Raw genomic sequence first — 22902 nt, forward strand, 5'->3', positions numbered from 1 at the left:
TTATTACAACATAATTTAATGCACAGTTTTACATTTTAGATCCGTATCGATTGGGGCCCACGAGATTTAGCATATCGTTCACAAAACTATCACATACGTGTATTTACCTTTTCACGCGTCTGCAATACGCGAAGCCAGCTGCGCAAAAAGTCGCGGAAATTTACTTTCCAAGCAATCACAATTACACCATATTTATCCCATAACCCGTTCACAGATCCACTACACATACTATATGAAAAATGGCCGTATCGTTCGAGAAAAAACCTATGAACAGTCTCTCCAAGCTGCGAAGCTCGCCGTCTAGCGATCGGAGGTCGCTATCATCTGCGCCCATTAGGCCGCCTTCATATACCAACACTACCGTTCGGGATGAAGACAAAATAAAAAAAAAGACATATGGACGTAATGTGAGGAGCGGTTCCGGTTCCCTTATACCCACTAGCGGCCAAAAGGCGAATCCGCATGTCCACATCAATACTCCAAACCCTAGGCCAGTCGACGACAACGATGATGGTTACTTACAGAACGAGAACAACCCCTCAACCTTAAACAGCACATACGCTTTGTCTCTAGAGGCGGCCATGAGAGTGGAGAAAAACCAGGAGTTTTCGCACCTCGATAAGGACCTCCATGCGTTTTCCTCTGACGAAGATCTCTACGACAGACTCAGACCCACCCCAGCGTCAATCGGCACCAACGTCCACAACGCGATAACCAAAACCAATCACACGACTCAGGCCGGGAGTAATGGTAAATTTTGTGCCGATAGCGAGTCTTCGGACTCTGACTCCGAGCCGGTGGCGCCGGTGGCCAGGACAGCAGCAGCGTCTTTAGAAGATGTCTTTGACCAGGAAGTGGCAAAAACGGAAAAGAAGTATACGCTGAAGAAAATACCGATACCGCTTTCGGAAAAGGCCTTACTTAAAAGATTGGCCCCCCACCTTTCGCTTGTACCTCAGATTCTCGCGGGCTCCCAGACCTCTTATTTCTACTCGCTAGCACGCGACATCCAGGACCGGTCTTCCAACGAAGAGATTACCCTGAAGGAGTTTTCATCTTTGCAAATCTCGAAGCTCTTTTCCTGTGGGTACATTGGTCCCAAGAGACAGACTATCGCCTTTCTTGCGATCCAGAAGCGCTACAGCGCAGAGCTCCTAGCGGCGTATAGCAAGAACTCCACGTTACGGTTTTGGTCAATCGACTCCTTCGCCAGTTACGTGTTGGCCAACGAGTTGCTCTGCCGCTTGGTCATAGAGGATTACAAGTGCAGTGAGGACCAGGCCTACGCCGTCATGGAATCAACCGCCGATTACGGGAAGTACATTGCTGATCGGGTGCCAACCGTTTTCGAAGAAGCAGAGTCTGTGCCACTGAGCCCGGAAAAGGCGGATTTAAAGACGATTGTTCAGTCTGACTCCATTCTCGGGGCTCTTATGGGTGGTATAGATGATAGTGAGAGCTCGGACCTGGACTTGGAGGTGAGTCCGGTGAAGAGGGTGAAGGCCGAACAGGGCTCCAGAAGTGGCTTGAAACGGTTCCAAAGCATGGAAAATCCCGTGTACATCTCGCGCAAACACGAGTTGGCTCCCAGCCCGGCGAAACAGGCACTAAAGTCCGGGTTTGATCCAGCTACAAAGTGCTATGACAAAACTAGTCCCGTGGCGAAGGCTGAGCCGCCCTGTGACCACCTTTCTGAGGCAGAACCACAAACGTCCAAGAAGGCAGGCCCCAACACTACCAGAGCGGATCCTATTTTAGGCATGATTGGGATTGGTGACGACAGCAGTGACGACAATCTATCAGAATAGACTGAATCGAAAGATGGTACCGTATTGCTAACCTAGGCCCGCCATCGTTTGTTCTTTCGATGACTTGTGTCACCGAGACTTATGTTGTAAGTGTCTAACGAATAAATGAATAATAGACGTAGTTTTCTTAGGGGTAACTGACGGAACAACGAAGAGTGCAAGGTATGGGCCTGAACAAAACAGGATCCCCAGGACCTACACCTTTCTCTCAAAAACAAACCTACTCCCTACCTACTCGCACCGCATCCACAAACATTCTAGATGTCACGTTTTAAACTCTTATACCTAAGTATCCTTCTTATCCTTCAACACCTTCCCGACGGCCCATACACCCTTGTCGAGCACAACCCCCAAACATACAACGCCTCCAATCCCACTGACCACGCCGAGAACAAAGCCAGACCAGGTCTTGCCGTACGCCTCCTTGTTGATAACCTTTAACGGGCCCACCTCGAAGTTAAAGAACACCCCCGGCAAGCCACCTTGCAGGTGCACCGTGTTTGGGTGGTCTTCGTCACGGCCACCGGAAATCGGGCGGTCGTGCTGCGCAACCGTGAACTGGTTGGTTTCAATAGCGGCCAAGCGGCTGCTCGCAAGGAACTCGTATCTGGTTGGCACGATCTTGAGGTGGTAGGAGTAGGTGTGGAACTTCTTATCGTGGTCAATCTCAAACCCGTCCAACGGATGAGTGGAGGTCAACGACTGCAACTGGGACGCGTGGATGACCACCTTCTCGGAGAGCTTCGGCCCGAAGGATAAGTGGTTGATAATGTGATCGAAGTTGAACATATCTTCGTACTTCTGATACAACGACAAATCGTGGCTATGGATTTTGGCGCTAGAGAAGGACGCACCGGGAGCAAAATGGAAGTTACCTCTGAGACGCCCCAAATTGGTCGAGCCAACAATACGACAGCCTCCCGTCAAGTTGTCCTTGATTCTGGATACATATCCCTCAGATTCACACTGCGCAATGTTCTCACCGTCGTAAAACGCCCACGGCTTGGAGGTGTAGGCCTTACGCACTGCAAGACACGAGTTGCAGCAGATTTTGTCGGCCGGCTCTTTCTCGTCGTTTTTCAGCTGGTCCAAGGCGCCATAGCAAGAGCCACAGTTACCGGCGGCATCCACACCCCTCAGCATCTCTTCCAAGCTCTGGTTCACCACCACATCTTCTTCGTAAACTACCACCCCCTCTGGCGAGAGATGGAGCTTTTGGAAACCTTGCTGTAACAAGTCCAACTGGACGTTGCCGCCCTCCTCGAGGATGTCTAACGTGAGCACGCCGCACGGTAAGTGAGGAAACGTGATGTCCATATTAATTGGGAGCTTCTTCTGGTGGTCGCGGTCCACCACAAGCTCAGGGCGGTTCACCACCTGCTGGTACAGGCGGTACTCGCTGAACAAGAGCACGACGACAAGACACAAGCACGAGAGCGTGATAAGCCCACCACTGGTGGTTCTGACACGCGCATCCTCAACGGTCTTGGCGAACAAGTCGAGTGACAACAATTTGGGACCGGGTCTAGCCATTGCGTTGATTGATGGAGAGAGGGGAGAGATGGTGAGGTGGGATGCAGCCCGCGTTTTGAAACGTACAGCGCAACGTTTTTGGCGTCCTGTGTATAGTAGCACGTGACAAGTGTTACTTTGAGGATGTGGTGAATGCGTGCGAAAGCGAACAAAGGCGAGTGCGTAGCACAAGCAAAAGATGACGTGGAGAGTGTGTAGTCAGGTTGATATAATTCAAAGGCAGAGGCGGTGTCAAAGTGGTTGAAAACTGTATGTAATAAGTTGATACCCCGGAAGGCCACACAGAGTGCTTGATCATGAGGTGTTATTAGTCCTCTGTGAGAGGTGGGTAATGCGGGGCGGGCTACGTTTTACTAAAACTATGGTAGGAGGAGAGGTTAAGTCTTGCGGGGTACAGTGTATAGAAGGTGCAATTTATGAAGCGATCGGTAGGAGTAGTCGATCTGGGGAATAGGGGTTAAATTTTGGGGAGATTTAGGTCTTGAAAGTTTGTGAAATATGTGGGATGGATAATTGTTTGGATTCTATAGGTTATACCGTCGTATCTGAGTATTGTGCTTACGACCACCCACCCCAATTGAAAATGGAACCAAGACGGAATTCAAGGTAAAGTAGATCCAAGGTCCAAAGCAAACTTTAGGTAAGAATATTGGAGTGAGGTGCCATTCCTTTACGTGGATTCAATGCTACCATGGTATCTCTACCTCGAGGGTATGATATCTACTTATAATAGTATACTGGTTGGATATCTACTTATATAGGATAAAAGGAGGGATCGTCCTCATTATATAAAGTATCGATCCCTACCACGTGACCGCTACACACTTACTACAGCTACTATCGACAGACACTCAACACCTTTTGGTAATCAACAAGTAACCTACACCTACCTCTAAACACCCTAGCCAAAAAAAAAAAAAAAAAAAAAAAAAAAAAACTAAACCAAACAATTCAGATTAGATATACACCAGATGAAAGTTTCAAAGCATTTCCTTCTAAACCTCATACGAGCTATGGATCCCACCGGGGTTGTGCAACTTGGTAACCCCGGTTTTAACCCGGGCCATCGCCTCATCGTTACCGCTCTCACTGACCACATAGATGTAGCTCTCCAAGCTCCATTCGTACCAAACCCTTTCATCCTCGCATTGTCTACGGATATTCACCTCCACCTCGGTGTCGTCCAGAACGTGGAGCGGCGTCTCTAGCGGAAGCCACATGGGGTACCACGAACGGAGGTTGGGGGTAATGCCCTTTGAAAACAGTTTTGCCAGCGTAGGAGTGATTACGGAAACAGGCGAGGACGTCTTGGGAGTGGATACGTTCAAATCAACGCGGCCAACTCCAGGGCTCTTATTATTGACATCCCGTGGATCAAACTGCGGGTTGGTGGAAAGATAGATCCCGGGATAGAGGACCGCCGTAAAGTAGCCCACAAGGCCATGGATTGTTGCCTTGTGGTGGACATTAAATGAAGATGTATGGTTGCGGCCATAATTGGTGCCATTTCCAGGCAATGCCTTGGCGCTCTCTCCGTGGGTGAATTCCCAGCATTTGTGGATTCGGGACAACACATCCATGCTTTTGATGTTGACCACATAGCCCTGGTGCCACCTTTTCTTCCCCTCTTCCCCTAAGCTCCCCACGAGGGAGTACATGCGGGGTGAAAAGGCAGGGGCAATGTAGCTCTGGTACGACCGCGGGATACAAATGCCTCCCGGAGAAAGCATACGATTTACACCATGGAGACACTCGGGGGATAGCTCATTGCAGCCGAACGACCCAAGAAGCTCGCTAATAACCAAGTCAAACGTTCCTGAAAGCTGGCGCATGTCTTTGGCCGTAATGGTCACCTGCGACCCCCACAGATCGCGGTTCTTCTGGTAGAGATGGATAAGCGCATGGGGGTTCTTTTCAACGGCAGTGATCTGGACAGAGCTCGTAGAAAGGTTGAGTCGGTCGAGCGCCTGGAAGAGCTGGTGGACAAGCGGTCCGCGACCAGCTCCGAGAATGGCAACTCTTAGTGCGGAGGGGGGGCTATCACCTTCAGTGAGACCGTCAGGGCTGGTGACAGTTGCAGCCGGAAACTTCCACCCGGACCGGTACTGGTAGTTATCCCCTAGAGGACTGGTTACCAGAGTTAAGGGGGCGGAGTCTTTCGGAGTTAGGGGGATGGAGTCTTTCGGGGTTGATGGGATGGAATCCTTCGGGGTTAGGGGAACGGAGTCTTTCGGGGCCAAGGAGATGGGATCTTTCGGGGTTGATGGGATAGAGCCATAGGATTGGGTGGGTGGTCTGGGAAACCAATTGAATTCGGCTTGGGAAAACGGAGATTCCGCAACCACGTGTGCCGCACTCAACTGTTTCGGATTAGACCAGTCAGAGGGGTCAGAATCGCCAGTGCTCGATTCTGACAACACAGGGGAGGTGGGGCGAGCACTGGGCGTTTTGAGAGGGCCGGGGCCACCGCTTTGGGGCGGGGCAATGGTGCCATTGCTGGAAACGGTTTGGACAGGCAGGCCAAATGGCTGTATTCCCGGAAAGAGGTTGGTTGTTTCGATAGTTTCCTCGGAATACTTCTTGGAAATACCGGAAACACCGGAAACACCCTCAATGCGGATGGACTCGGAATAGGGGAGGGGTGATCCGGAGGTAGAGCGGTCAAGGGCCAAATCCTTGCTCCAGCCAGCGGGCTGATCAAGCTCAGACCGAGAAAAGCTGAAGCCAGAGTTAACGGGACTATGAAACAGGTTGGTGGATTCGGACACTGAGGAGTATGCGGTGGCTTCGGAGTCTCTGCTGCGAGAGAACGTCGGGTGAATAGGGTTGGGGCTGCTGGTTTGGCCAGTTCCCAGATAAGATTTTGGCGCCTTTTTGGGGAGCTTTCCCCAGAGCTCGTCCACGGCCAACTCTATAGCCCTACCATACACCTCATACTTTGTCGTATCCCCCTCAAACAGAGAGTACACCTCGTCCGACAACTGGCCCCGAATGGGCTCCAACGGCGGTCTTAGAACGTCTGCGTCTTCCTCGCACGGGCTCACCTTCTTGAGCAAGAACCGGAGATAATTGTAGTAGCCCTTCTCACCGGCCACAGTCTCGCACCGTTCGATGCCGTGGAGCAACAAAAGGGGGGGCCTGGGTACGCCGAGTAAAGCGGTGATGATCCTCTGGTTGCTTTTGGCCAATACGGGATACTGCTTGGCGTTGATGAGGAAGGACGACAGGGAGATGAGGAGGCAGACGATGGGCTCGGCGAGCCAGCGCGAAACCACGTACGGCGGGACCACCGACTTGGGAAGGGCTAGCGATATCGAGAGATTGGCAGGGTAGTCGCAGTGAACGCGAAGGGAGTTCCACATCTCCCACGTGGAGAGAAAGTCTGGAGCAGAGCTCGCCGACAGCGCTACTTCTTCGCACATGGGGAGTGATATGGACAAGTTCAACCGGGGAAACCGCATCAACGCCTTAGCCACGGTATTGCTATAGTTTGCCAATTGCTGGGTGTCTTTTGGGGGCGCAATGATGACGTGGGTAAGCCCGATATAGCTGGCATACGCTAGCTCGTGTTCGAACACCTTTCTGGAAAAGCTTGCAATGGAAGGCTCCCCCGATTCGAGTTCGATCCAGCTGGCCACCAATCCGATCGTGTTTGCGAGGTGCGTTCCTGGGAGAAGGTTTACTTCGGAGAGCTTTGGGGACGGGACCGCCGCGGGAAAGCTGGCCTGGAAGATGGTCTGGCAGGTGTCGCGGTATTTGGAGTTGGTGATAGGCAAGAGCACCATGTTGTAGCCTTCGGTGTTGTATTGCTGGATGAGTTGTTGGTCCGAAGCGGCATTAGCACAGGTGGCAGGAGATGGCTTGACCCCGATGTAGAAGTCATGGGGCATGGTCATGGAGCAAGCTTAGCAGAAGATGTAAAGGAGGCTTAAACCAGAGAAGGGGATAAATATGCCAATAAGATCTGGCTAGGTAGGGGCTTGAGACCAAAGGGATGCTATGAAGAATCGGAAATGGAGTTCGACAGTGAAGCTCGCTTGGCTGTGATGAACTGGATTAAAGTCTCTGAGCTTTCTCTGATCTAAAGACAAACAGTGCTTTGGGGATCGTATAGTGTGATTTATCCGGACCGGTCTGGAGAGCCTATTTCAAAGATACGTCTATGCAACGCCTCAATTGTTAGGTATACCAGGGTGATTGTGTCTTGTAGACGATGCCTGGGCCAGATCTGGATAGCAACTAACGTAGTCTGTACTTAGCCCTCTTTACACGAGCTTTGGCTTCCGGCTATTGGATTCAAATACCGAGTTGTACCTTCCAGTCCCGGAAGTTGTTTCTCCGCCTTTTCGCGTCACTCGCGATTACACGTAAAGGCTATTGTTGTGGCAGCGTGCGTCTGTTTCAGATCGGGCTCAGTGCAGGCCACGGCCGTAAGTTGAGTTTCCCAACGCAAGCCGCAGCCTGCTGAGGACGCTGACTTCCTGAACAATAAATTCGAAGTTTCTGTGCAGGGCTGCAGCCGCATAGGTCCTTGCATGGATCGAGCCCCCACAGTCTGGCAACTGGAGGGAGAGAGAGAGAGAGAGAGAAAGATCCGTGTTGGTATACGGCAGCTAGGCTGAGTTTAAGGTGACCAGAACTCAGAGGTTTTGTAGGGCTACTGGTTTCTAGGGAGGGGGCTGAGAAGGAGAGATGAGAGGGGGTTCTTAATGGCAGTATGTACCTTAGCCTCTGCCCCTGGGGATCGAATGAAACGCGTACACGATCATCGGTTTAAGGACCTCCTGGATAATCTAACCTGGAGAATGCTGTTGGTACTGTGCAAGCCCCCAACGATTAGGCTCTGTAATGCACAAACATCCCGACGCGTTGTGACTAGGCATTTCTGAACTTGAACCGTTACCGAAACTGTCGAGGTTAGGCAGACGCGCCGTTTAGCGCAACAGTAGCCTTCTAAAAATAGGCCGCGGATAAGAGACGCGCTGGGCAGTACCTCGAATAGCCTCACGGGGGAAAATAGTATTGCTAAACCAGGCCTAAAAGGACTGAATGCCCCTGATCAGATTCAATCACAAAACCTTAAATTATTGCTCCTCGTTCCACTAGTGATTTCTTGTGGTTCTCGTTCATCTCTCTAAGGCACCTCTTAGGGGAACATGCTTACAGCGGGAGTCAGATTCTTCGGTGTGTCTCAGGAACAAGCAGCACGTAGCGCGGTCGGTAGCCTGTTGGCACTCTCACATGAAATTTGAATAATGCAAAGGGCTTATAATCCTATATGTATAGGCTGGCAATTGCATGGACCGAAAAAGGAACGGCCGAAAACAGCTGTGGCCAGCCTACGAGGTTTCCTAATTTGGCGGAAATGCATAGTTGCGTGGCGCTATGCTGGCGGTTTCTAAATTCAATTGGCAACTGTGGACTAAAATATTTGTCTCACATAGAATACGCGCGTGGTATTACAGCTACTCCTTGGGACGATAGGCTTGGTAAGCAGCTGTGGGGCCAGCCTCGTGTGATTATTGACTTCTGACGTGGCGCGTCGCATAGTTCTAAGATCGAAAAATAGTGGCAGTCCTTTCTGACTTTACAACCGATAATTTGGTCATCTCCATCTTGTGAACAAAAATATTATATTTTTTTATGTTTATTTTTTTTTTCTTTCTTTCTTTTTTTCTATTCCGTTTTGGCTCACGCTTATAAGAATAGTAGATACTAATATTAGCCCTGGCTCCCTCTGCAGGGGGGAAGCGAATTTCATGTTGGCATACGCGTAAGCCTTAATACTGTCAGGGCACTAATATGAGGTACATCAATAGAAATGCATCTGGATTTTCACGGCTGGACAAGAATAACAGCCGTCTTTGCTAACCGGTCTTTGTGTTGACCCAAAATACTATGGCATAATGCCAATGTTATGGGTTGTAGAGTTAGTCCAGTATCACGGGCGTTAAATCGCTGTAAACGCGGGTGTACGATGCCCCACCTTGTGACACGTGAATCGATATCGCACTACACTAACCAACGGTAGAAAGGAGATTATGTCAGACTAACACCGGGAGCTCTTTGCTTAGCCCGGTATATTCAAAATAACAAACGTCACGATTTGCGCCTTGACCTAGGCATTTATGACAAGTCTTATCCCGAGATTGTAAAACCCCAATCATCTATGAAGACTTATCCCGAGATCGTAAAACCCCAATCATCTATGAAGACTTATCCCGAGATTGCAAAACCCCAATCATCTATGAAGTTTTATCCCGAGATTGTAAAACCCCGATCATCTATGAAGTCTTATCCCAAGATTGCAAAACCCCAATCATCTATGAAGTCTTTTCCCGAGATATTGTAAAACCCCCGTCCAGCAACGCTTAAAGCGTGCGCGGCCATTTTATTAGTCTACGCACACCCGCGTTTCTGCTCAAGTCGAAAACGTAAACCAAAATGAAAATTATACACTAGAGGGTACTGCGTTTCAACTCCACACTACAAACCCTATTGTTCCAGACTTTGCCGTTTCTTTTAAAGCTGCGCATTATTCAGTTAATTGTGCCGCAAAGTCTTACACACCTATACCATCATGGCCAACCCAAGATACTTGACCGAGAGCGAGCGAGCCAGATTGTTGGAGTTCCAAGAGTCTATCCACTACAGTCCGCGTTATTCCGACGACTCGTATGAGTATCGTCACGTAATGTTACCAAAATCTATGTTGAAGGTGATTCCTTCCGACTACTTCAACAGCGACACGGGCACCCTCCGAATCTTGCTCGAGGAGGAGTGGCGTGGCTTGGGGATTACCCAGTCATTGGGCTGGGCCCATTACGAAACACACGCGCCAGAGCCGCACATTTTGTTATTCAAGTATGTATGGTCACGGGTGCTTTTACTGACTTCCGTACTAACACATCCAGACGTCCGATTAATTTCGGCCAATAAGCTGTGGCAGATATAGACCATGTCTGATACAAACCATGTCTGATACAGACCCCTTTAGCCTGAGAAGTCACCGGGGCCACTAGCATATCCGGTGATCTTCGCTTCCTATATAAGAAACGCCCGTTCTGGTGACGTTTCTTGCTCTTGCATATACATCTGACCCGCTGTGTCGGGTATTGGCTCGGTTTCAACCGTTCTTCCGGCTTTTGGAGGAGACTTTTCCCGAGTCCGGTGTCGTTTATACTCAAGTCACATATTTATCAGGTGTTGGTTGTAATGTTTTTGTAAGTGAAAGGCATTGCGGGGTTAAGCCGATGATGCAATATCGGTTCATTTTTTTTTTGGTGGCATGTTTGGTATCCTTTGTACATAACAGTTCGCCGGCCCAGGGGTTCCGTTGGTTATTTCTGGGCTCATAAACCCACCCAATCCTGTTGCACCCGTGTTAGTGCTAAGGTGACAATATTGGTAGTAGTATGACGATCGTAAGCTCTTGCTCCGCCTATTTTATATTCAACCGTTTTCCAATGCATAACCCCTAATTATATCTGTTCCTCTTTTTAACCGTCAGGGACCGTATTGAACACCAAGCGCTCTCTTGTTTGCGTAACTAAGTATAAGCTACGCATCTTCCGAGGGGTAAATATTGAGTAAGCCTTTAACTTGAAATCCGTAATCCCCACTTCAAATCCACTACCCCATATGACACCACTTCCACCTTTCCATCCGTCATCCCCATTCCCTGGCACGTACAATGCACAGCCACATTATTGTGGCTGGTGGTGGCGGATGGCACACTGAGCGGCAAAACGTTTTTGAACGCAGGACATTTCCTGGACCATTTTGACATCAGATCTGATGGCCCCGTGCCGCTCACTTTTCCCATCACAGAAGACGGTTCAGACGTGTCTTAGCGTGTTTTTGGTGTTTTTTTTCTTCGATAAATACCAAGATTGCCTGCACGTATCTCTTTCCTGGAATCTGCCCATCTTCAACCAGTCTCGGCGGCTAGCAGATCGCACCACAAAAACTCCACCAGCCGCCAAGCTCCTCTCACTGTATTACACAACTCAGACGTGCCCAGGTCCACTCCATCTGCATAGCGCTTTCTTTAAGGCCCAACACTCCAACCTCCAAGTTTCTCAAGCAAAAATCCTCTCACTCGGCGGTAAACTACTCCCATTTTACACCCTCAACATCGCTTTCCTTATAGCGTTCTGGCGGCTACCTATTTATCTACCTATTCCATTTAAGGCATCATTCGCTCGTTTAAACTTGCTTCGGCGGCTAAATACGGTGGCAACCCCCATTTCAACCCCCCATCATGCCCACAATACTCACGCCGACCCGACAAGACTACATCAACAAGCTCTTTGTCAAAATCATTAACCTGAGCCCCGGTGATGAGCTCAGCGAGGAACACGCGGTGCAGATCCTCAATACGCTCAGCGGGCAGCTCGCACGCATCCCGCCTGATGACGCGATCTTCACGCAGACGGCCGCACGGCAGGTTTTGGTGCGCATGTTTGTTCTCATCACCACGATTCTCGAGCGAAAGCCAGAGCTACTTCTCAAAAAGGACAAGGTTGCAACGCTCCCCACCCCGAGACCAGGATCCGCGCTTCCCTTTCAGGTCCTCGCAGAGTGTATGCTTCCGTTTCTTGCCGCATGCGACGCCGTCGCGAGCCAATGCCGCAAACACCTACTGGCGCTCTTCGCGTTGGTCTCGCATCACCACCCCGCGCACCGCGCACAGCTCACCGTGTATCTTGTCGCAGATCTCCTCGAGCAACGTCTCACGGTATTGCTCTTGCCCGCGACGCTCGCGCGCTTGTATGCGTTCCGTGCGGAGTTGCGCGTCACGGGCGAGTTGTTCACGTTGGTCACCGACGCGGACTTTCGCATGCACCGTGTACCACACTTGGCGGTCCAGCCCGGAGCGCGCTGGGAGCTGCTCGGCCGCAAGCTCTGGTACTTGCTCCAGCACTTTGACGCTAACTTCACACACGTAGATGCGCGTGGTGAACCCGCGGCCGCGGATCAGTTCGTAGGCCGCGCGAAGGCGCGCTACCTTGCAGGCCTTGTGGCCAACTCGCTTGCGGACGCGCGCGACTACGCGCTGGTACTTGTTGGCCCCGACCCGCTTCCGTTGATCAGTGAGATGGTATTCCAGGGGGTTTCGTACCCGGTCCTCCGCTCCGAAATCATCGTTTCGGTATTCAAAATACTCGCGCACGCACGCCTTCAGGACCAAGACGGTGGTGAATCATGCCGCGTGCGCCAGTTTGCCGCCTCCTTCAACGTGGAGCACTTTCTCGCCATGGAAGCTTACAGTGACGGACAGGAAATGGCCAAAATGCTAGCCATCATCAGGCATGTTTTGAAAGACTGCTTGTCCGAGTACGAGGAATACCAAACAGATGGAGAGGACGGAAATATGGAGGGTGTTGCCGCGCTTGTTTCCACGCCGTTTGGCGACGCGGAGATTGATTCTCATGCCCAGGCGTTACTCCGCTTGGTAGGTCCCACGCTGGTGGCACACCAAGTTGCACATTTGCTTGAAGACCCCAGCCTTGTAGAGGCCCTCACGCACACTGCTCTCAAAGACGTGCTCGAGGCGTGGGTCCTTCGTGCGGAGCTGGAACTCGGTGAAGCCTCCCAACTCGGTCTCGTTCGCGCAATCGGCAACTTCCTGTGCTTGTACTCAGAAAACTATGATCTCGTCCGCAGGCTCTGCGTGCGCTGCGAAGAGGGAAACCCGAACAGGCTCGCAATGGACACCGCAATTGACACGGCGATGCGGGTCCTCCTGGAGATTATAAAAACGGCCGAGCACGACCCCGTTATGACTGCCGCAGTGCTTTTAACGCTCACAAAGCTCTTTACCGCGTATACCCCGGCCGTGTCGATCTCTGCGATATCCCCCCCTATCCAGCCCGCCAAAGCCTCTACCCAAGCCGCGAATGCCTCAACCGATGCTTCGACTTTGGCTGTTGCTTCGACGCTTTACCGGTACGTTTTCTCCGCGCTCACGTCACCCGTGCGCGAGGCGCGCGTTCTCGCAGCGCACCTCGTACCACTTCTTCTTGCAGGCGTGGACGACAACGCAGACTTGCGCGCGCTCAGCGATGTTCTAGGAAGTATTACGTACCGCGATCAGCCGCATCTCGCGGAGGTCATCATCATGACGTGGGGTGGCGTCGCGGCGAGCGTAGACGGCGACGGGCTCCTCCTCGCGCTCTGCATGCTCGTGGACTTTATGGGCTCCTCGAACCCGTACCACCAAACGATGGCGTTCCACCAGTTGCGCGCGGTGAGTCTCCACCGTGGCAAGAAGGCGCCGTATCAGCTTCTTTCACCGTTCTGGCCGGTGATCAGTTTTATGGTGGTCAAGACGATGCACCAGGGGTCGCGCGTGTTGCTCGAGCGCGTCAGCGAGCTCGTGGCACTCTCGCCACGGCTGCTCCTCCAACGCACCGCACCGTACACTGTCGCGCATGCGTTGACCATGTACAAATGCGACGTCCTCCAGGAGATTGCGCTGGCGTGCGACAAGAGCAAGTTCCAACTCACGTGGGAGTGGAAGGACCGCTGTCTCGCGAAGCTCCTCATGGACTGGGATGCGGTTGATGAGCACCGCATTATGACGGTGTTACGCAACGCGTGTCCTGAGTACACGGCGGAGTTTGAGGCTGGCGGTAACAAGCTCGATTGTATGATCACCGTGAACACCGCTGTCTGGGAGGTGTTGAAGTTCTACGCGGATAACGATCCTGAAGATGCCTCTGATGCGTTGTCCGGAAAGGTGGTGCAGCGGATCCGCACAGCCTTGACGTTTCTCGCGGGGAAGTACGGCACGTACCACGGTTCGGACTCGCTCCTCCTGTTCTTCCGCACGAACATTTTGGGTGTGGTGCAGAACTTTTCCGAGGCAATCAACGACACCAAGGGCACCCAGCCCATGCTAGAGAAGGAGCGCGCGTTATGTGCAATCGAGTGCATGGTGCAGCTCTGTGGCGACGCGGTGGTGCCGGCGTTGCCGCAGATCAACACGTGTCTCCAGGCAAGTATGGAAGTGCCACGCTTAACCATTCGCGCGCTCCAGTGCTGGACTGCCCTTGTGCGCACGTTGAAGGACAAGGACCTCACATCGTTGGTGCACAGCATTCTTGGAATCGTACTTGAGAAGTGGGATGGGTTCGCGCGCGAGTGCCGGCGCGAGGCCACGGGCGTGCTCAGGCTCATCTTTGCGCGCGAACACTTAGTGCAGCGCGGCGGCTTCCTCAGCTACATGTTCACATTGGCGAGCTTCCCCGACCTCATCGATGTCTACGGCAAGCAGAACCTCCTCTTGAAGCAGAAGCAGAACAAGTTGTCGGCGGCGTACGACCTACTCGAAGACATCTGCAAGCGCGCGGGCAATGACAACGCGTACGTGGTCTCGCTCGCACTCAAAGACCTCTTCAACTACTTGCGGCAGTACCAGCTCGAGTTCCACGACATCTACTTGCGTAAGAAGACGTTCCGCCACAAGCTCGTGCCGAGCTTGGTCAGTACGTTGCTCGCAGTCGCCGACCGGTACAAGACCGCCCACGGCGACCTCGCGACGCGCGCGGCCGAGTGCTTGGGCCAGATCGGCTTCTTGGACCCCACGCGCTTTGAGGCGCCCGAGTCCGCCGCACGAAGCCAGTTGATCATTGTCGAGGACTTTGCCGATAAGAATGAGTTGACGTACTTCCTCCTCCGATTTGTCAACGACGTACTCGTAAAACGCTTCTGGGCCGCATCAGAGCCGCACACGCAGTTATTTCTCGCGTATGCGATGCAGGAGTACCTCAAGCGCATGGGACTCGATGACGCCGCGGTCGCCGCGGTCGCCGGCGCCAAGAAGGAGAGCGAGGCCGCGGGCAGTGGGATGGTGTGGCGCATCTGGAACACCTTCGACGACACCGCGCAGTCCATCCTCACGCCGTTGTTGAGCTCGCGCTACACCATCAAGAAGAGCGCGCACGAGTTGGGCTCGTATCCGTTTTTCAGTGTGGGCGAGCGCCATGCCACGTGGCTCCGCGCGTTCACGCTCGACATGCTCCGCCGCGGCGATCCCGCCCACACCGACGACTCCAACGCACAGCACATCTTCTTCGTGTGCACATTTCTCGTCAAGGACACGGACCTTACCGTGTGCCGCCACATCTTACCCTACGCGGTATTGCACATGGTGGTGACAGGCGACGCGGCGACGCGGGCGAATATCCGCGCGGAGTTGGTGCTTATTCTCCAAACAGACCTCGCCGCGTTGCACCACCACAGTGACATTGACAATATGAAGTCGTTTCTTGAGACGGTATTTGCGATCATGGACTACTTGAAGAAGTGGGTGGCCGAGGCGAACCGGTACTTAAAGCGCGGGAAGCTGGTGGACCGCGCCAAGATCCGGGTCGTGGAGGAGCTTGTGGATAGTATTCCAAAAGACTTGCTCGCCAAACGGTCCGCGCAGGCGGGGTCGTTTGAACGCGCAATTCTCTACCTTGAGCAGTGCTGGGCGAGCCTCCCGGCCCTCGATGGAAAGACCGACGAGGCCCTGGAGCACCTCCAGAGCGAAAGCGTGGCGGGACTCAACCTTGTGCAGACGCTCCAGTCCATGTATGCGAGCATCGACGACGTGGACGCGCTCAATGGGGTTCTCACGAGCTTCACGACCCAAACGCTCGACGACAAGCTCTTGCAGTTCAAGTACAACGATAACTGGAAGATGGCACAGGAGTCATACGAAGCGCTCGCACACGACGCCGACACGGCCAAGAGCTTTGAGAATAGCTCGCGGCTTCTTGAGTCGTTCAACAAGCACGCCCTCTACAACCGTACGTTGTCCAGCTTGGACAACCGGCTCACAGCCCTCGCAGACGATGCGTTTCCGCGCGCGTGGGTCAACTACGGTCTCGAGGCGGCATTGCACTCAGGCGAGGAGCCGACACTCCGCAAGTGGGCGTTTGTAGCGGACTCCGTGGCGCCGCTCCGCGACCCACTCTCGCTCACGATGTACAACGTGGCACAGGCGTTGGTGGCGCTCGGCACGGGCGATGTGGCTGCCCTGCGCCTGCACCTCCGTGCGGGCTACCGCAGCGCGGGGGCGGGATTGTCACGCGCGAAGGACGTTTCCGCGTTGGCCAACAAGCCGTTCTTCACGCTCCTCCATGCGATCCACGACATTGATGAACTCGTTCTGACGACACACGCGAAGTTTGACAACTCGCGGCGGAGCCTCAGCGCGCGCCTTGCAAACGTGGGCGATGACTTCAGTACGAACTGGCAGCTCCTATCGATGCGCAAGGTTACGGAGTTGCTCGCGAAGCGCGCGTATGTGGACGCAGACGTCGCTGATATCTGGCTCACGATGGCGCGTGTGTCGCGCAAGCACGCACGCTTCGACCTCTCCACCAAGGCACTCATGAACGCCATGGTGGTCAAGCACCCGAAGACCGACTTGGAGAACGCCGAAATGCTTTGGGCGCAGGGCGACCACCCCAAGGCACTCAAGTTGATTGAGACGCTCCGCGGTGACACTAACGGTGCCGCCCGCGATCGTGCGGCCGTGCAGTTGATGTACACCCAGTGGCTCGACGTGTCGTCCAGCAGTAACACCACAACTATCGTGCAAGAGTTTGCGCGTGCGATTGAGCTCGACAACGTGTGGGAGGAGTCGTACTTTCACCTCGCCAAATACTGCAACAAGGTGTTGGATGCGACACGGGCGTTGCCGGTGGAGCGCACTGCGCGCGAAGACTTCAGCGGCGAGTTTGAGAAGAAGGTGGTGCACAATTACGGGCGTGCGATCCTGTGCGGGCCCAAGTACTTGTACGAGGCGCTTCCGAAGTTGGTGACGATCTGGTTGGACTTTGCGGCGGCGTTTCGCGACGTTCCCAAGACGTTTGAGCGTCAGCGCAAGGAGATTGCGGACAAACGTGGAGCGAGCCTTTACAGTATTCTCCAGGACATTAGCGCGATCCTCGCGCGCGTGCCGGCGTTCTACTGGTACACGGTGTTCCCACAGATCCTCTCGCGGATCTGCCATCCGTCCGAGGAGACACGCAACTTGTTGGTGAAGATCGCGGCAACGGTCGCGAGCGAGTATCCCAAGCACGCGCTCTGGTCGATCCTTGCGCAGGCCAAGTCGGTGCTGAACGACCGGCTGGAGCGCGGGCGCGAGGTGTTGAATGCGGTCGCACGCGCAACGCCCGCAAAGAGCCTCGCGCATGCGAAACAGCTCTTCGACCTGCTCTTTGCGGTTACGGACCTCGTGTTGCCCAAGGAAGCGCGCAAGTGCTCCTTGCGTGATGCGGGCTTCCCACACGCATTGCTTCCGTGCGCAGAGTTGGTGGCGCCGTTGAAGCAAAACTTCACGGTGACGCTTCCCGCGTCGCCCGCGGCGGTGAAGAACCACACACCATTCCCACAGACGTCGACCGTGACGTTCGCGCGCGTTGAGGACCAGGCGGACGTGATCACGTCGCTCCAGCGGCCTAAACGGCTCTTCTACACGGGCTCTGACGGCCGCCGCTACAGCATGTTGTGCAAGAAGGACGATGTACGCAAGGACTCCAAGTTCATGGACTTGACAGTGGTGCTCAACCGGATGTTGACGGCGAACTACGAGTGCGCGAAGCGCAAGTTAGAGATCGAGACCTACGCGGTAGTGTCGCTCAACGAGGACCATGGCATCATCGAATGGGTGGACAACGTGAAGCCGCTCCGTACGCTCATCGCGGACAAGCTCAAGTCGCTCGGGCACGCGTACAACTACGGTAAGATCGGCAAGATGCTCGCGGCGCTGTTGCCGTTCGCGGAACGGCGTGTGCACTTTGTGGAGATTATCGCCGAATACCCCGTGGTGCTCCCGCACTGGTTCTGGGAGCAGTTCCTGGACCCCGTCGCGTGGTACCGCGCCCGCAGCCGCTATGCGCGCTCGTGCGCAGTCATGTCGATGGTGTGCTACGTGCTCGGCATCGGCGACCGCCACGGCGAGAATTTGCTCTTCCGCCACACAGGCGCACTCATGCACGTGGACTTTGACTGCATCTTTGAGAAGGGCCTCACATTGGCGGTGCCAGAGGTGGTGCCATTCCGGTTGACGGCCAACATGGTGGCCGCCCTCGGCATCAGCGGTGTAGAGGGCACGTTTCGGCGCCTGGCGGAGTTGGCGATGCTGTTGATCCGCGAGAATGAGACCACGTTGATGAACCACTTGGAGAGTTTTATATACGATCCGATCATGGACTGGACGCGTAAGGGAAAGGGCAAGAACACCCCGGACCAAGCCATGCGTACCATTAGACGGAAAATCAGAGGGGTGCTTGACAGAGAGGGTCTCCCGATGAGCGTTCAGGGCCAGGTGGAGCATATTGTGCAGGAGGCCACGTCGGTGGACAAGTTGTGCAATATGTATCATGGGTGGATGCCATATATGTAGTGGGTGCAGATGCAAGTGCGTAGCACGAGCCTGAACCACAAATGAAGCGACTGCGAAGTGAGTGGATAGGAAAAGCCGCTAGAATGGTAGATATGAAGCCAGGGCAATCCTCAATACTAGGTATTACTATTTATATTTAAATATAGTTGATGATTAACCTAAAGGTTATGAGGGCTCATAAAGGATGGTATACCAGAGCTAGCGTTAATCGACACCAGAAGAAAAATCACCAGTGAAGGAAGAACAATTAAGTGAAGCTACAACAAGGCTTTAGAGTGTAACGAAGTTTGGGGCTTTGAGATATTAAGAGTTGAAATTAAGAGTGTCTAAAAGTGAAATGAAGGGCCTCCGTGATGCCAAAAGTGCCTCTATGGGAGCTGACAGGTTGCTTATCGAATGATACACAGAACGAGATGGGAATTGCTGTGTGCGGGTACAACGGGTGTCTCGATTAAGAGAATAGTTTAGAAATTCTGGTCAAAGAGTTCGAGGGAACCCACATGTCCTGGTTTATACGCCCCCGACTTGTATTCCATTCAGAACCAGTCTGGAAATCACAAAGCAAGTCTTATAAGCGCACTAGCCATCGCTATAAAACTAAAGCTAGACCTATTCCCGCGGGAACCTCGCATTGATCACCGGGGTGATGGGCTCAGCATCTACGTTCGGCGATGGAATCGTATCTGGGTCATACATGGCGGCCAAGAGCGGTGACGGTGGGGGTTTTCTGCGCGAGGTCATTCTCTGGGGAGGCGTCAAGGTGGGATCTGTCGCAGCCCTTGGGGGTAATGGGGGCAATAGCGACAGCTCCTTGCGCAACGGCGACGCGCTGCGAGAACTCTTCTGGAAGCCCGGTCGCGGCACTGCCATCAGAAGCACAGGCGGATCCTCCATCGCTGGTCTCTCCAGCGTGAAACTGCCCTCGCGCGAACGTGGACGCAAGAACTGCGCCGCGGGTGATGCAGGCTGCGTGAGCTCACCCAGCACTTCTGGCGCACCCATGGTAATCTCCGTGAAGGATCCGCGCGGGGCGCGGCGCGAGGAGATCATCTCTGGAGCAGCAACAGGTATAGCCTCTAGCTTCTTTTCCGCTCCATACCACATACCCAACTTCTTCAAAGGCGAAAGGGGGACACGCTCCTCGGTGGCACGTGGGGGCTGGAGATCCTCGGCCACGCTCCGCTTTGGAGAGCCCCGAAACCTCTTGGCGAGCTTCTTGGACGAGTCAGCAAACTGAGCGAACCGCGGCTTCCGCTCTTGGCTCTCGGCGGTCTCGGTACTGATCACTGAATCTGCCACAGAATACCGTGACTCCACATCATCTGTTTCCAAGTCGACACTGCTGGTTTCATCGATGATTTCCACCTCCTCGTGGCCTAGGTCGGACGGTACCGCGGGGTCCCAAATCCCGCCTCGGTAGATCTCCTCCTCGGTGTTGTAGAAGCAGAAGTCGTCCATGTTTGGTACCACCATGCTCTCCTTGATCGCCTCGCGGAACTTGTTGGAAATCGCGTTGGTAACTACCTGGAACGTGATCTGGCGGGAGCTCACCACGGGTTCAACCAAAAAGTCGAGCTTGGGCATGGTCTCAAAGCCGTACCAGACACGCCCCGACGGCGGCGGCTTGATCTTGAGCACGAGGTTGCCCTCGACGCGCCGGAACGTGACGGCCAACACCAAGTTGACCTCTTTCGCCATGAAGCGTGTCCCGAGGTTGAGCGTCGCCTTGGTTGCGATCTGCACTGAGAGATTCCCCGTATAGGTGACGTGCACCTTCGCAGCGATGGTGCCGTCGGGAAGAACCTCCGTGAGCTTGGGGTAGCTAAAGAAGGGAGCGGAGTCGCCGACGCTGATCTTGCGGATCTCAAAGTCGCTGAGGAAGTCGGGCTTCTTGATCTTCAGGAGCTTCTTCTCGATCCTTGCGCGGATCGCCGCCTCAAACGAGAGCGTTCCCTGGAGCGAGAGGAAGACGCGGCCGATGAGCGCGTTCAACCACTTGGTCTGGAGCTGGCCTTCGGAGCTGTGGAGCGTCTGGATGAGAGAAAGCATGTGGACTGTTTTAAAGTGAAGAGTGTTGGCGTAGATGGAAGGAGAAACCCCGGGAAAGATACCCGGGACGCCACCGAGGGTATTGCTACTGGCTTTTCTGATAATACCGGGGCCAGGAACGTTCCCGATCGCTCCGCTACTGGCTTTTCTGGAGATAGCAGAGGCGCCGCCGAGGGTATTACTACTGGCTTTTCTGGTAATACCAGAGCCAGGAACATTTCCGATGGCCCCGTTACTGACTTTTCTAGAGATGGCAGAGGCGGTGCCAAGGGTGCTGGTGCTTGTTTTCCTGGAAATACCAGAGCCAGAGCCGTCAGAGCCAAAACCAATGTTGGTGCCTTCTCTGGTAGATACACCAGATGAGAAGCTGGCATCCCCAGAACTGCTGTCAGTCTCTCGTTTGACAATAGTAGAGGGAGGGTCTCTGGTAATGCTTTCGGCCTCTCTGTCTTTGGAGTTGAAGGTACCTTCAGCTTCACTTCTGGCATTTTTGGTGGCTCTGATCAAGGCAAAGTACCAATCCTCCTTCTTGCAGTTATTCTCACAGTAAATAAAGTGCGACTCTGGTGGCGGCGGATTCAGGTTATCCTTCGTGGCCAACGCCTCCCACGTTGACTGCAGCGCAAGATCTACCCCGTTCCCTACCGCCTCCGTGTGTTTCATTATGCAGATCGCGGACCGCTTTGTAAACAACTCCGCGTCGAGAAGCGCACGCGGCCAGATCGCAACGACGCGTCCCGCCAACACAATCACGTGCTGTACGCCCTTTCGTTCTTCATCCTTGTAAAGAAAGAGATTTCCGTGTCTGAGCACCGCAAAGTATGTGTGCTTTTTTGCCTTTTTCTTGTCCGTGAGGGTGGCTGACGTGGCAGCTTTCTGTAACGGGGGAGGGTTGGCTGCTTTTTGATGTGGCCGGGCGGTTTCTGGGACTGTTGCGGGCTTTACAAGCTTGTGTATCGTATTGTAAGCAGACTTTTCCTCTGGGGGGTTTGTGACATCCATGACCGAGGGAAAGTACTCGGTGGTGACGGTTATCCAGCCAGACATGTGAGCGTTGGTACCTGATTCGTTGGACTCCTCAAACTCCCCGGCTTTCAAGTCCAAATCATATTCATCGCTAGACTCGTCAATGGCATGGCTTAGCAACGGCTGGTGGCAGTCCTCTTGGTACTCTGGGAGGTACCAACGCAAGAAGAAAAACGCGCCGACAAGCACTAGCGGGAGAAACGTGATTCCGCCAAGCACGTAGACAAACACGACAAGGAAAAAAGACATGTTCAGGAGATGTTAGAGCCTACGGGAACAGTGCAATTGGGGATAAAAGGTGTTTTTAGAATGTTCTTATCACATGTGAAACGTGGCTGATCCGCGCCGAGTCTCGTGACGTACCAGAAGCAGAAGCCTCAGGGGCGCGTTACCGCAACGTGGCGTCAGGGGCGCAGCACAAGTCTGATAGGTGGGTGTGTCGGACATTAAACGATGGCCTAGTAAGGCTGACAGTGGTGAGAGTTTAACATAGCCAGACTCTGTTTAGCCGTGGGAGAATATTGGGGTGTATACAGGGGATTTAAGAGAAAATTATATACTGCAATACTGAAATACTACAATGTTTATAAACTGGGAGCCAATAGACCATGTTTTGACCGCTGCTACTCAAGTGTCTTGAAACCACCCTTAAGGATTCCAGTTTGTTTTGGCAGGTGCTTTCCATAGACTAGAATCTACGACCTTTGCTTCCTCGGAAGATAGTATCTTTTTTAGGGGGGCATTGTATCAATTTTGAAACTTGTCGAACTCAGTGATGACGGTTCGACTGTTGTCGCCTTTGAATCCCATCAGATCGTCGCTTTGCCTAAAACATAAGGCAGTACTTCGGTATAGATAGAAACTCCGACTCCGTCTTTTACCTACTCTCTTGGAAATCTCGGCCTTTCACCGGCATTGACCCCGTCAAGCATCATGGGCTTTAGTAAATATATACCCACTTCTCGCCAAAGACTCTAAGCACTGACTACAATCAATTATAGCAATATGAATTTAATAATATATATATAAGAAATCTAGGCAGAGTACGAGATGGGAAATAGTAATAAAATTTCTTAGCAA

At 53.2% G+C, this 22902-nt stretch overlaps 6 protein-coding genes across 6 annotated transcripts; 3 read left to right on the forward strand and 3 right to left on the reverse strand.

Annotated features, from left to right (window-relative positions):
* The first annotated feature begins 203 nt into the window (after positions 1-203).
* BABINDRAFT_161308 (uncharacterized protein) lies at positions 204-1924 on the forward strand. Its single transcript, XM_019128737.1, has one exon. The coding sequence runs from the start codon at positions 240-242 to the stop codon at positions 1806-1808; it is 1569 nt and encodes a 522-aa protein (XP_018985686.1). The 5' UTR covers positions 204-239; the 3' UTR covers positions 1809-1924.
* A 5-nt stretch (positions 1925-1929) lies between these two features.
* On the reverse strand, positions 1930-3348 carry ERV46 (Erv46p). Its single transcript, XM_019128738.1, has one exon. The coding sequence runs from the start codon at positions 3339-3341 to the stop codon at positions 2094-2096; it is 1248 nt and encodes a 415-aa protein (XP_018985687.1). The 5' UTR covers positions 3342-3348; the 3' UTR covers positions 1930-2093.
* Positions 3349-4293: 945 nt separating this feature from the next.
* On the reverse strand, positions 4294-7706 carry BABINDRAFT_161310 (uncharacterized protein). Its single transcript, XM_019128739.1, has one exon. The coding sequence runs from the start codon at positions 7235-7237 to the stop codon at positions 4337-4339; it is 2901 nt and encodes a 966-aa protein (XP_018985688.1). The 5' UTR covers positions 7238-7706; the 3' UTR covers positions 4294-4336.
* Positions 7707-9881: 2175 nt separating this feature from the next.
* CKS1 (cyclin-dependent protein kinase regulatory subunit) lies at positions 9882-10701 on the forward strand. The gene is made up of 2 exons (XM_019128740.1): positions 9882-10205; positions 10256-10701. Exons 1-2 carry the CDS (start codon positions 9922-9924, stop codon positions 10278-10280), a joined length of 309 nt encoding a protein of 102 aa, XP_018985689.1. The 5' UTR covers positions 9882-9921; the 3' UTR covers positions 10281-10701.
* A 485-nt stretch (positions 10702-11186) lies between these two features.
* MEC1 (protein kinase) lies at positions 11187-18866 on the forward strand. Its single transcript, XM_019128741.1, has one exon. It carries the CDS (start codon positions 11605-11607, stop codon positions 18745-18747), a length of 7143 nt encoding a protein of 2380 aa, XP_018985690.1. The 5' UTR covers positions 11187-11604; the 3' UTR covers positions 18748-18866.
* Positions 18867-18936: 70 nt separating this feature from the next.
* BABINDRAFT_161316 (uncharacterized protein) lies at positions 18937-22106 on the reverse strand. Its single transcript, XM_019128742.1, has one exon. It carries the CDS (start codon positions 22069-22071, stop codon positions 19357-19359), a length of 2715 nt encoding a protein of 904 aa, XP_018985691.1. The 5' UTR covers positions 22072-22106; the 3' UTR covers positions 18937-19356.
* Positions 22107-22902: the final 796 nt, after the last annotated feature.

The sequence above is a fragment of the Babjeviella inositovora genome (genome assembly GCF_001661335.1).
Source record: "Babjeviella inositovora NRRL Y-12698 unplaced genomic scaffold BABINscaffold_5, whole genome shotgun sequence".
Lineage (NCBI taxonomy): Eukaryota > Fungi > Ascomycota > Pichiomycetes > Serinales > Babjeviella > Babjeviella inositovora.

Bases quoted from the DNA above. Each gene is read 5' to 3' on its own strand.
- BABINDRAFT_161308 (XM_019128737.1), top strand. From the start codon at position 240: ATGGCCGTATCGTTCGAGAAAAAACCTATGAACAGTCTCTCCAAGCTG.
- ERV46 (XM_019128738.1), bottom strand. From the start codon at position 3,341: ATGGCTAGACCCGGTCCCAAATTGTTGTCACTCGACTTGTTCGCCAAG.
- BABINDRAFT_161310 (XM_019128739.1), bottom strand. From the start codon at position 7,237: ATGACCATGCCCCATGACTTCTACATCGGGGTCAAGCCATCTCCTGCC.
- CKS1 (XM_019128740.1), top strand. From the start codon at position 9,922: ATGGCCAACCCAAGATACTTGACCGAGAGCGAGCGAGCCAGATTGTTG. The intron at 10,206-10,255 runs GTATGTATGGTC...TAACACATCCAG, and splicing joins CCGCACATTTTGTTATTCAA to ACGTCCGATTAATTTCGGCC.
- MEC1 (XM_019128741.1), top strand. From the start codon at position 11,605: ATGCCCACAATACTCACGCCGACCCGACAAGACTACATCAACAAGCTC.
- BABINDRAFT_161316 (XM_019128742.1), bottom strand. From the start codon at position 22,071: ATGTCTTTTTTCCTTGTCGTGTTTGTCTACGTGCTTGGCGGAATCACG.